This window comes from Arachis duranensis, chromosome 3, assembly GCF_000817695.3.
Source record: "Arachis duranensis cultivar V14167 chromosome 3, aradu.V14167.gnm2.J7QH, whole genome shotgun sequence".
Lineage (NCBI taxonomy): Eukaryota > Viridiplantae > Streptophyta > Magnoliopsida > Fabales > Fabaceae > Arachis > Arachis duranensis.
In genome coordinates, this window is record NC_029774.3 from 27,649,292 (window position 1) to 27,663,213 (window position 13,922).

General features: G+C 33.1%; 1 protein-coding gene across 2 annotated transcripts; it reads left to right on the top strand.

The window, feature by feature from the left end:
* Positions 1-4,893: 4,893 nt before the first annotated feature.
* Positions 4,894-11,238, top strand: LOC107478316 (uncharacterized). 2 transcript variants are annotated; one of them, XR_001589913.3, is made up of 5 exons: positions 4,894-5,095; positions 5,801-7,130; positions 7,812-8,081; positions 9,068-9,233; positions 10,879-11,238. XR_001589913.3 is itself a non-coding variant. In XM_016098456.3 (5 exons), exons 1-5 carry the CDS (start codon positions 5,088-5,090, stop codon positions 10,999-11,001), a joined length of 1,887 nt encoding a protein of 628 aa, XP_015953942.1. In that variant the 5' UTR covers positions 4,894-5,087; the 3' UTR covers positions 11,002-11,232. The 2 variants fall into 2 exon arrangements, 1 of the variants encoding a protein (XP_015953942.1); XM_016098456.3 differs by having other exon boundaries at positions 9,078-9,233; positions 10,879-11,232.
* The last annotated feature ends 2,684 nt before the right edge of the window (positions 11,239-13,922 follow it).

Genomic DNA, 13,922 nt, shown 5'->3' on the forward strand with positions numbered 1-13,922 from the left:
TGCCCCCCTACCATGTTTTTTTTTTTTTTGGCTGTTTGCAATTAGCATACATTGCTCTTAGGAGCGGCTATTGCTACTTCCCCTATCAAGCATACCTTCCATAATAATCTTCTTCTTATGCTCAGCAGAATCAAGATCAGTCTCTTCACAGAGACAACCCCCATTGCATTTCCTTCTTTTCCGATGCGGCGACACCACAAATAACCCAATTGAGGTACAGAGTATAGCACAAAACTTACCACACAGAATCAACACCGTAAGGCTACAAGTCATAAACAACCACGTTGTCATATTGTTGAAACCGCCACAAAACCCTTTCTTCATACTACTGTTTACAATAACAACTATTTCCTCCTGCTTTCGTTTCGCTGTTGTTAGTTCCCAAGTTCCATTCAATGGCAACGATGAGCTTATCAGTGTGCCATTTTGTTCTGAGGAGGAGGTCGAAGCTTGAGTGCCCCATGAACTGGTTGAGTTTTTACTTGTTGATGATATAGATGTTGGAGTGAATAAAGATGAATTACGAGAAGAATTGGAAGTACATGAGTAGGTTTGGACCCTCATTCTGCGTTCTTGTTCCGAGATTTTATCACTATAGTACTGTTGTTCTGGGTTGCTTATGGTTGAAGATTTAGCTAATAACCTTTCCTTCTTTCTTCTTCGCCTTCTTTTAATCTTCCTTCCCTATAATTAAGATAAGACAAGGAACCGTTCTTAAGAATTATGCAAAGTTGTTGAATAGTAACTGTATTTTGTATATATATGGCCAGAAAAAAAGATTCATATGAGCATCAAGCATGCATGAATATAAAGGAGTGTATAAAATGGCAAATAAAACCTGATTAAGGTTTCTTTTTGACATTAATTACATAAACATTTATATCAATCAATATCCAAATTCTACTCGAGAAGGAAGATAGAACAAAAGTGTGAGGAATTCTTGCAATTTATAAGTCATACTACTCGTTGGATAAAACACAAAAGTGATTTTTGTCCGGTAGTTTCTTGGAAAATCTTGATACGAGATAATTTTCTATTCCAAAATATCATGATGTGAAAGTATGAATAATAATGATTTTGTTGGGTTACAAGAGGAGAAAAAAATGCAACAATTCCCATAAAATTGGTGGTCCAAACCTTCGTGATAAAACCGCCAAATGATAATTAGTACCAAATTTCAAAACAGACATGATAGAAAGACTAACCAATGCTGTCTCATTTAAAGCCGCCATGAATACATGCCGAAAAGAACCATTCCTGCCTTTCATTCTGGCACGAAATCCACTCACTTCATCACCGCCACCGCCATCGCCACCGCCGTCACCGCTACCAACATGTTTCACCGAGTTCCAGGCCGACGATAATAACTTGGGCAACACGACGCCTTGCTTCTCTGCCACCGCAATGTAGCCGAGAAGTGGATCTCCATTTTCGGCTTCTTGACTCGGCGTTGCATAATCGAAAGAAACGTCGTCGTCGAGGAAGCTATCCGGCCTGAAACAATGGAACATACAGCCCCTTCCGCTTCTGCTTCTGCTTTTGATGGACCTACTCTTCAAAGAAACTTCCATGTTTGAAAGCAAGACAAGACACGAAACCTTTGAGGAGATGTTATGTTATTATTTGGGTCAGTATCTGGTGACGGTTAGGATTTTCATGACGGTTAAAGGAGAAAGAATCATCGGAGATTGTGTTTGGATGGCCAGAAAATTTTGTAGACAGGAAGCGCTTGGGAACGGAGAATCCAAGAAAATTAGAAAGAACGGAAATTTTGTATTGCGAGAAATATGTATGGCTTTATGTGCAAAGAGGGAGCGTGGGTGTGTCTGTGTGCGGGTTTAGATTTTGTGGGACCGTTTATTTCGGGTGCCGACTCTATTCTTGTGTTGTTTCTGTGATTGTTGAGTGGATACGTATTTTGAATCTATTTGTTGGGTAGAATAAAAGTAAAAATATTAAAAATATCAAAAAGATATATGTAAATTTTAAAAAATATTTTTATATTATTGTATTTAAATAAAATCAATAGATATTAGTAATTTTACGTAAGATATTTAAATATTAAATTATCTTTATTTTTTAAAAAAATGTTAAAAATGATTAAAAAGATATTTTTAAAAACTTATCCAAATTAGTTCTTTTATATTTNTTATATTTGGATACAATTTTTATAAAGAATTTTTAATTATTAAAATTGTTTTAATTTTATTTGGATAAAAAAGAAAATACCTTTTTAATTAAATAAAGAAATTATCACCGGGGAAGAATGCTTTACCTTAAATACTCTTTAAACCAAATCATCGGCTCTGATACGACCACCGAAGAAATTTTGGGAAGGAATCAAACGAGAGAATATAAGATGAGATAACACCACATTCAACTCAAAATCTTAAGGTAATAAGTCAATGGATTTCTCATCTTATAAATTCCTCACTTTTTCTTGCTTTTTTTTGTTGTGGGACTAATTTCAACACTCTTCATACTTGCAACACTAACAGGATGGGTGGATGAATGACTCAGATTGTAATGTTATTATTTTACTCGATTTTTTTGTTCTATTGTTAGCAACAAATAAGTTAATAATTTTTTAAGTTTTATTTTACAATTTTAATTCAAGGAACGGAAACGATTCTTTTTATGGTTGTCTCAAGGTCTCAATTGTAGTTTTAAAAGTAAAATTAAAGATAAACAGCAAATATATAAAGTGTCAGAGATAAAGTAAAATACATAAATTAAAAAAGAAAGGAAGAAGAAAATGTAAAAAAACAAATAAAAATAAAAAACTTTAATTAAAAATAAAAAGTAAAGTACAAGTACTCAAACTTAAAAAGAATTACTCGAGATTTTCAGTTTTACTGTATGATGCTAGGGAGATTGAGAGTGTTTTTAGATTTTCAAGTGTTTTTTCCGAAGAACTGAGCTGATTACATTGTTTGTCCAAAATTCTATAGATTAACTTAATGTCACACAACCAAAGAATTGCTTTATTACACATAGATTTATAGACAGATTTTGTCTCTTTTACCAATAAATGTTTAGTTACTGAGGAGTTTTGTCCCTCTATAAAAGTCTCGTTGAAAATTGTTTACTGACAAATTTTTTTTGTCAATAATTTACCAACAAATTTTTCTCCGTTACTGACATAATTTTCCTCGGTAATGGTTCCCTTTTCGCCAAAAAAGGGTCAAATTTTTCGACAGATTTTCTGTCGGTAATTTAGCAACAGATTTTTTTCGGTAATCGTCACTTTAATTTTGCTTAAACCGTCCAATTTTTCATAGATTTTCCGTTGGTAACTAGTATAAGATTTTTTGACAAATTTTTCGTCGGTAATTGGAGTCTGGAAAAGCATTTTTAACTCTAAATACAGACGAAAAATCTGTCTATAAATCTATCAGTAAGGTAATACAATATTTTATTAGATCTTTTCATTGCAAAATAAACCTTTCATACAAAATAAATATAAATTTAAATAAGTTTATCTTATTATCAAACTAAAATAAAAGTACTATAAACAAGCAAGTCAATATAATTCAAAACATAAACAAAGTGTATTGATACATCAACTATAATAATAAGTAACAACCATATATCAACAAGGTGTGTTGATACACATAATTCAAAATATAAACTCAGTGTATTGTTCAACCATACTAAATTTATTAGTTATAGTCTTGAGTGTTATCTTCATTCCCATCATCATCATAGTCCTCATCCGAAGATATTGAAAGTGATGGCGATGGCGGTGATAGTGGAACAACAGTGAAACTGCTTGACGCTCTAATTTTCTTATAATAGCTAACATAAGTCTCATTCCATCTATTCTGTATAGACTGAAATAAACCATACAAATATAATAAGCAATAAAGAAATCATGAAAAAAATTTATTTTTTGTTCTTTTCTAAACATCTAACTTATTATCAAAAATAGAAATTTAAAGATAAACTAAAAAAATGTAAGGATCCAGTCAAGTTATAGCTTGATTGTTACAAGAAATAATAGAACTTAACTAAAAACTAACCTAAACAAACTAATCTAACTTAATTTTAAAAAGAGGAAAACGTTTCTCTGTCTAAAAAATATAACTACAACATACCAAAACAAAAAACTAAATTTTTCATATTATTTTTTCTTTTTTTTTTCTTAAATAGTTGAACAACCTTATGCTTGGGCCTTTGAGGTCTAAAAATGCGAGTCCACATGCATTTTATTGAGTCATGCGTTGGCTATGGCACCCTTCTTGTAATTGATGTCAAAGACTGTGAAACTAAGTGAAGAGGTTGTAGTGAGATTACTTTTCCTGCAACAACATAAAACTCAGAAATATTATATACTTAAATTATATGCAAAATCACAATAAAATAACTGGATTTATTGGACATTCAAATAACAACTTTCTAAAATTCTCTTTGGTACTTGATTTGGTGATAATAGTATAGAATCCACAAAGACATTTTCAATGTTATCCCTTACTTAATTTTTTGTTATTGATAATATCATAGCTGATCTAGCGGCTAGAATAAACTGAATTTATATTTGGCCATTAAAATATGAATAATTTTAGGAAATGAATTAGAATTTCTGATTCTTCATGGCAACATGCTTAAAGAGGAGAATAAAGACCGAGTTTAAAACAAAGTCATTTTCTTAAATAAAATTAAGGACTTAATTGTTCATATTGTATACGTAAATACTTGACAATTATATATGCGAGTTAATATTTTATATTATCAATTAATATTATATACTAACGACAAAAATTAGTGAGAGATTATATTGTCTAAAAAAGATAAATATTGAGAATTATTTTATGTATTTTAAAATTTAAAAAATTAAAGTGTTCAATTTTATAAATTGGGAGACTTGTTTGAACAAAGGCTTTAAGATTCCACGATCTGTATTGCTTCCAACACCAACCGTCAACAAAATTACATGTCAACGCCACCACCATGCTCCGACTACGCCTCGCCGACGTCCGCGGCGGAGACAGCTGATAGACGTTCTCCGACGAGGAAGCAATGTTGCGTGCACTGATTTCAATACACCGGCACAGTTTGGAGCCCTGTTAAGCTAATTCCACGCCACCATGTCAAGGTTCTTCCTGTTTTGGCTTTCATAAGATGATACCGCTCAATATATTGTTTCTTTTGTTGTTGAAGGCTTAAAAATCTCAGTGATTTCGCGATTTCTTAAAAAAAATGTATAAAAAAGTAGTAATAATATACTGGCATGCATGTGTATGTTTGTTTATTTATCTATTTTAAGTGATCTTCGATTTTATTAAGTAAGGGAGCTACTAGCTAGGGATGTGTTTGGATAACTTCTTTTGACATTCAAACAGCTTAAACTAACACCTCACGGAGAGAGCTCTTGAGGGGAAAAAAGACGTTCATGTTTCCCCAAAAATGCCGAGAACTTAAACATTGATCATCTTTCTTTCAGTAGTATTAAGTGTTTATTGTGAGGTTTTTCATCCGTATAAACTTGTTTGCTGGCACTTAAACATACTTTGCTACGAAAATTTCTGATTCAAGCCTTCTAGGTAAAACTGTTTTAGACATAAAGCTTGCTGTTGTTAATTTAAGTTATAAATTACTAGAACATAGCAACCATATCTTGGCTCTCATTTATTCATTTGGAAAATAGAACCTAAAGATTTCTGGAGTTTGTATGATGTGTGTTATAAAATTGTGATCAGTTTGAATTTGTCTTTTGAAGGCTTTAGGTTTAATATTCTTTTACTTCTTGCTTCATTTGAATTAACCCATGTGAATAATATTCGTAGAATCTATTATGCAGGTTTGTTTGTGGAAATGTTAGAAGGTTTGTGCGTTCTTCTGGTCAGAAACATGGCTTTGATGTATTTAATTTTGAGTCGCATCATCCAAGATGCTCCGCTTACTCAACATGCCAATTTTTCTCATCCTACAGTAAACTTGTACACAAAGGACAAACTCCGCTCATGTACCTTTTCAAATTAAAGTATAATAACATCAATCTAATTAGCAAAGGGAGAAACATCTATTACCTCCCTGCAAATAGTGCAAACTACCACCATCCTCAAATTATTTGGAGCAGGATTTCTCAAATGTGTTTCCCACCAATTCCACCACCAATAGGTCAGATTGCCCGTGCAGTTAGTTTGGCATTGGCTCGATCGAATATTCTTATTCCTGGTTTCATTGCATTCGTAATAGAGGAGCTTGCTTGGACACAACAATCATGGGCTGAAGCAGAATCCTTCCCAAATAGAGATTCATTTTACATACATGCACTAGATGGACGTATATATCTAACCTCAGCTATCTTAGAAGCTCTCAAGATTGTTATCTTGTTTATCAGGGCTATCTATTTAATAGTTTTATTCTTCCCCTGCGTAGCTATGGCTCCTTTAGTGAACCATTTTGGTGATCAATTTAGGCAAACATGGATTCATGTTGTTCGCCTTACACTTGAAAAGGCCGGGCCAGCATTTATTAAATGGGGTCAATGGGCTGCAACCAGACCAGATCTCTTCCCTAGGGATCTCTGTGGAGAACTTTCAGAATTTCACACCAAAGCACCATCACACAAATTTGCTTATAGCAGAGCATGTGTTGAAAATGCATTTGGGCGCAAGTTGACGGAAATATTTGAAAATTTTGATGAGGAACCAGTAGCATCAGGTAGCATTGCTCAAGTTCATCGAGCTACTCTAAAATACAAATACCCAGGCCAGCAAATGAAACCTCTTGTCGTGGCAGTGAAGGTCCGACATCCAGGGGTTGCTGATGCGATTAGAAGGGATTTCATCATCATCAATATAATTGCTAAGATTTCATGTTTATTCCCTAATTTGAAGTGGTTGAGATTAGATGAAAGTGTGCAACAATTTGCTGTTTATATGATGTCTCAGGTTGATCTTTCAAGGGAAGCAGCACATCTTAGTCGTTTTATCTATAATTTCCGCCGATGGAAAGATGTTTCATTCCCAATGCCTCTATACCCCCTAGTGCACCCATCTGTTTTGGTGGAAACCTATGAACAAGGTGAAAGTGTTTTGCACTATGTTCACGAGCTTAAAGGCCAGGAGCATATCAAAAGTGCCCTAGCTCATATTGGAACACATGCTCTTTTAAAGATGCTTTTGGTAAAAACTTCTGAATCTTACTTTTTATGCACTCCATTCTTTCTTTGCAGGTTTTGTCTTAATTAGGTCATGTTGAAATTGTTCTAAGATTCATGGAAATGGTGATATGATTTTGTACCTAACCTTTTATTCAGAGAAATAGCTTTGTGTATGCATGCGAGCAATCGTGTGGGCACATGCGTGTGTGTGAGAGAGAGAGGGCACTTGAAATGAGAGAAAGTCCAAAGCTAGTTCAGTAACAGCTTCATTTGCCAATAATATCACTAGTACTGTTTGCAAATTACAAACTTCCATTTTTTCTATGGTTTTCATAAGGCAACTTCATAACGTGTTTATCTTCCAAGAAGAAAACCAAGAATTGGATAAAAAAGTTGTTAATATTCTAATTTATAAATCTTGAATTATAATTTACTAATTTGTAATGTGTAGTCCGTTGGTGATTTTAGGACTAGAGATTGAGATCTTAAGAGAAGAATGGTGAGAAAGAAGTTACTAGTCATTGAATGTTTTCTTAATGGCTTTGTATAATTTAAATGCATGATGAGATAAGATATTGTTGAGATCCTGAAGTATTCGTCTTTTTCCTTGCAGTGATGAATTTCAATTGCTTATTTCTTATCATTTGACTAGTTTGACATTTGACTGAAATAATCACTGCCTTATATATATCTTCTCTTCCAGGTGGATAATTTTATTCATGCTGACATGCATCCAGGAAATATTCTTGTCCGTGTTGCAAAAAGCAAACTATCACCTATAGGACTCTTTAAGTCAAGGCCCCATGTCATTTTCCTTGATGTAGGCCTTACTACTGAACTTTCTAAAATGGAGCGGGAAAATTTACTGAAATTTTTTAAGGCTGTTGCTCTTCAAGATGGCCGCAGTGCTGCGGAATCTACTCTTAGGTTATCAAGACGACAAAATTGTCCAGACCCCATATCTTTCACTGAGGTGAAGATTTACTTTATTTGTGTTTTCAATTTACACTGTTATATTTGCATCCAGTGAGGGGGACGTGACAAAAGTTTGGTTAGTTATTTGTGGAGTTTGATATCTGTCGAGTAAGAGAAAGAATATCAATTCTAGGAGATTTGATAAGAGAAGGGAATGTGTCGTTATATGTATGGTGTTAGAGTACTGATGGGAAACAGGCAGAATTTGGGAGGAAATTAGGAGGACGCCAGGAGATTTTCTCTTTTCAGTTTATTTTCATTCTGCTACAAATTACAAGATTCAGAGGTTGATTTTCCCATTGAATCTCAGCTTCGATAATATAAAGCGGTCTCACTTCTATTTCGCCCAACATATGTAGGTTCTATCAACTAGTATTGGAGCTTTCGATCCTAGTACCCCTATACCGGATTTGAACCAGATGAATTCTAAGAGTGAGAGAGAGTGCCAGTAACCTGAAGTGGAACAAGCTTCCCAGATTTGACACACATTGTCATACTTATAGATGTGCGATCTAGGTCAAGCAAATCATATATGATCAAAGAACTCCTAAATTAGAGAAGCTATACCAAGGGTAGTAGAACCCCAATGCTCAGGACAGTCTTTCTCTATGTTTGTTTATTTTCATATTGTATACATGATTGAAAGGCTTCGTTCTCAATTGGAATCTTGGCCTCAGTAATTTACATCAGTCTAATTTCTATTTTCTCTAGCAAATATAAGCTTTTATCATACTTAGAAAAAGAAATTAAAACTTTTTTTATTGGTGGCGATTGCTCGTGACAGTGATTCTAGTATGCTTCCAATATACAAATGATTTGTGTCATCTTTCTGACAACGGTGAAAGACTGCTTTTTATGGGCATTCTTGATCTCTTGTATCTTAGTTAACGGTTAGCTGACACGTGTTAAGAGAGTTGTTTCCAATTGACATATACCAAATTATTACTGAATCTGCCTATACTTTTCCCAAATGAAATTTTATAGCATTTAACAGGAGGTGGAGAAATCATTTGAGTTCTGGAGATCCACAGAAGGTGAAAGAGTCAGCACAGCTGACCGTATACAACAGTTGCTTGAGCATGTTAGGTTCCATAGAGTCAATTTGGATGGCAATGTCTGTGCTGTGATGGTGACCACATTGGTTCTGGAGGTAAGTTCCACCTCATAATCACCCTTTTGATAAAATGTTATTTGCATTGTTATAAATGGAATCAATGTTTATTGCATGGGTAATGTTCTACTTTTGTGCATTTCTATTGTGTGATTGAAAAAAGTTTATACCTTTCTTTTGGTTGCTCTTGACACATTGCTACTCTGGATATAGTTCTGAAAATGACTTATTGTTGAAACATCCAAAAGGCGCAGTGATATTATTCTAAGAACTGCACAATTTTCTATTGCCGTTAGAGATGTAAATCATTATTTGTATGCCTACTCTGAGAAGATGACTTGGTCTGTTGATGATCTTGTTCTTGTTCTTGTTCTTTTTTATTTTTATGGGGTTAATAATGATCTTAATTTAATTGAAGATCGGACCTCCATTTCTCACCCTGGCATATTGAGCTTTGAATTCTTTGTTTTATAGAATCAATTTTGTGTAACAGTCGAAATTGAAACCTAAAACTTAACAATCCGTTAATCTTCCATGCTGGAGAACAGAAGAGTAATTAGTTTGTAATTTCAGTATGTATACAACTCATTAACTCAACACTAACTCTTATTCCACTCGGTCGTGTCAACTACTTGGAATAGTTGATGTCATTGGATTATATTAATAACAAAAAATTTCTTTGATTAGTATGTCATGATCTCAGATTCAAAGCATACAGAAGTATGAATACCTTCAGCAACAACTCTTAAAAAATCATTAAAAATCGCATTTTCAGTCATAGGAAAAAGAACTCATTACAAATCAAAGGTCAGCAGCCTGGTCCTCAAATATTTAGGCATTTAACATCATGCCCACCATAAACACCTCTTTATAATGACTCCAGAACATCCACTACCTTTCCATCATTTTTTACTATAGGTTATAGATATCAGTCTTGGGTCAAATTAATATTTAGAATCATAATCAACTCAATTCTTTGTAGGCACATTATCATGCCTAAGATCATCAATTATAAAGATTATTCCACACCAGCATTTGACACAGCATCATGAATAGAAAATTGATACAACGTTTACGTTGGCATGTAATTCAATTAGGCCAGACACCAACATGAGGAGAACTTCGGCTGCGTTTGGTTTTGAGAACAAGACATAAATGATAGAGACACAAAAATTAGTGTTTGCATTTTGTTTCATAATAAACCGAATATGAGATAGAATAAACAATTAAAAAGCCTGATTTACCTTCATTTTTTCTTTCATACAAAATTTAGAATAAAAAATAGAATGATAAAAAATATAATTATGAAAATTTGATAGTGATAAGAAAAAAAAAATGAAAATAAATGTGCCTCCATCCAATGTCTCTTTATCATTCTTGTTAAGAAGGATTTAAAATATACTAATATAATATTCCTAGGACACAATGTCTATATCCATGTCTCACTTTTCAAACACGATTTTGTATCTTTGTATTCATGTCTTAGTATCCTGTCCTTGTAAACAAACGTAACCTTAAAGAACTTACAAGTAACTCCTTGCACATGCTTTTCAAACGTAACCTTAAAGAACTTACAAGTAACTCCTTGCACATGCTTTTCGCAGATTTTTAATCTTAAAGGTTTAGAGCTCTAAAATGAAACTGTTTTTGTTTAGTATAAGCTGATTTCTAGTCCCTTTTGTAGGGTTGGCAGCGGAAGCTTGATCCGGAATATGACGTGATGCATACTTTGCAGACACTCCTATTTAAAAAAGACGACTGGGCAGAGTCTATGTCTCATGCCATTGAAGGAGTGGTAGCTCCGTAAAGAGGTGGCTGTTTGATGGCAAGCAATTCTTTCCTTTCCCCAATTTTGAGGTTGTACACTTAGCAATAGCTGATAATTTGTATTCAATTTTTTCGGTTTCTTTTATTGTAGTTTTTAACGAGTTCTTAATAAATGGAGGGAACTAGTTATTGTAAAGTTTTGAAATAAATTTATTTTATGGATATTAACCCTTGATGTAAACTAAAATAACAAACACATGAAATGAATAAGCATTCATTTTTATTTTGGAAGAATGTACCTTAAACACTAATTTTGTGGAATCTTCACGGTATGGACCAACAATATAAATTTTGTGTTACGGGTAGGTCATTGTCTAGAAGCACGTGTATGGCTCGTATTGGGTCAAAATACAAAATAAGCAAAAGTTTTTGGCACATATGTGAATAGACGAAGATAAATAAGTTAATTCTCAAAGATAAAAGGAGTAAAAGTCAAATTAAAGACAACAAAAAGTTTTCGTTTAAAAAATAGGCACACAAAAAAAACCTATGAAAGTATTGATACCATGACAAAAAAAAAGATTAATACAAAAACAATGAAAAAAAGGATGTGATACATGTTAAAAATTAGTTAATTTGATAGTTGCAGTAAAAAATGTGATAGAAATAAGGCTTAATTTGTGATTAGCGTCTAATGCACCACACAAAGTGTATTAGAAAGAATATCGTAAAACAATTTTTTAAGGACCTAAAAAGTTTAATCCAACGATATCAATGAGAGATAAGATTTTTTTGATATAAATTTAAATGGGCATGCCAAAAAGATGTAAATATATATGAAGGATTCTGTGGTGTCTTTTCGATAAAGTCAACTTGTGCTATCTTTTTGTGACATGCGGATGACTCAAATGCTTTTTTATTTTAAAAAATATGAAAACTGGAGGCTCTGCAACAGCTGCGGTCTTTCTGCTGGTTTGTAGCGCACTAGGTTCTTTTGACTAATGCAAAACGCGCAAGAAGACATATGGCGGAGGAAGACAGTTATGCCATTTATAGTGTATTCCCTGAATCTTTATTCCATGTACTCTGTAACTGCAGGGTGGCGAGAGGCACGTGGATGAATATTGATAATAGTTTGGTTTCGGATTTAACTTCTTTAACTCTCCTCTCTTGACTTGATTGTTAGAGAATTTATCTACCAAATCTTCCTACCAAGGGCAATCTTGCCCCTTCTTTTTGTTACTATGATGAAATTCTTATGGTATCAACATAATAAATTTATTTCTGATGTTGATGATATCATTGAGGAGGAGAAAGTTGCTCCCCTTGCTGTCTATCTAGCAAAGGACTTTTTAGCATGCTCGGGTTGAAGTGAGTCGAGTTAGGAAGGTAGTTGGCAACTATGTTGAGAGGCAGATTAAATGACACCTCATAGAACTTTTTGTTAAGCTAAACACAGACAATTCGGTTCTATATAATAAAAAAGCAGCTTGCGGAAGGATTATTAGAGACATGAATGGAAGGTTTTTAGCTGATTTTAGCGTAAACTTAACTTTTACCTCAGTTACTTTGACAGAGTTCTGATAAATTTTATGCGTATGGACTTTGCTGTAAACCTAGGGTATAATCTTGTAGTTGTGGAGGTGGACTCAGTTACTACAATAAGGTTTGTTCTTCATGATGATATTGAGTTGCATTCTTCTCAAACCTTTATTTTGGCAATTAGGAAGAGGTGCAGCAGACTAATCAATTAGATAATACAACATTAGTTCCGAAAAGCAAACTTTTGTGCAGATAAAATGACTAATTATGATCATAGTTTATTTTTTTGCTGTTATGTATTCTTTAATTTATTTTTTTGTATCTCTCTTTGTTTTCATGCTAATTTATCGACATCTCATTTTCAAAAATTATTGTCCTTTAGTTTATTTTTCTTTAAATTTTAAGCTCTGTTGTTAATAAAAAAACATACTACATATCAATATAATGTTGTAAAATTTTTTATTATATTAACATCGTATAAAAAATTATTTTATCTTGCCATTTCTCAATAGAAATAAATTATCTAAATTTTAGGACTTAACTAAATATATTGGATATAAGTTATGTAACTTCGAAAAACAAAATTATAATCTATTATAAGAAAAAATAAAATTTAATAACTACTTCTTTATTAAATTAGTTACTTCTTTAAATCTATTAATATTATATAATATTTTATGCTCACATTTGTGTCGGTTTTTTTAGAAAAATCTTTTGGTCACATTTAAATTTATTTTTAAGTATTCTCGTGAAAAAAACTTTTAAAAAAAATATAAATTTCTTTTGTTACTAGTTTAGGATCAATTTGTGTGTATTTTCGTTGGAATATTTTATAAATAAATTAATGACTTTTTTACGAGCCTACCGGTCATCTGACCCAGAACGACATCTCCCGATCCAAGATTCTTAACACCATCCACATTATTAGAACTAGATGAACTTCTATTGATATCTTGCAGATTCAAACAAAGTTCCAGCAAATAGATGCTTTCGATGCTACGATGATAAGAGAACATCATCGAAACATGCTGATCAGATTTAATCTGTATTTTTTGATACGCAAACAAGTTGGCTAATGCAACTGGCATATTGTAAGTCAGCTTCACGATTTTCTTTTTTCCAACTATTCTGATATTCATGAGAATCAAATTCTTCAGATCCTGCAGCGACGTTTGTAGTAGAATTATTATCCAAAGCAAATCGTCGCAAACAAACATTACACCTCTGTCGTATGAGAAATTTTCCTATTTGGGTACACAATCACATATATATTTTCCGAATCCATTACCACAAAAAACTTTATCAACACCTACACAATTTTAGAGAGAAAGAAGGCAATGACGTTGAGAGAAATTTCAGAGAAGAGAATGGAGATAGGATGGCTCCTTCGGTGAATGGTGCACCAGCGTTTATATAGGC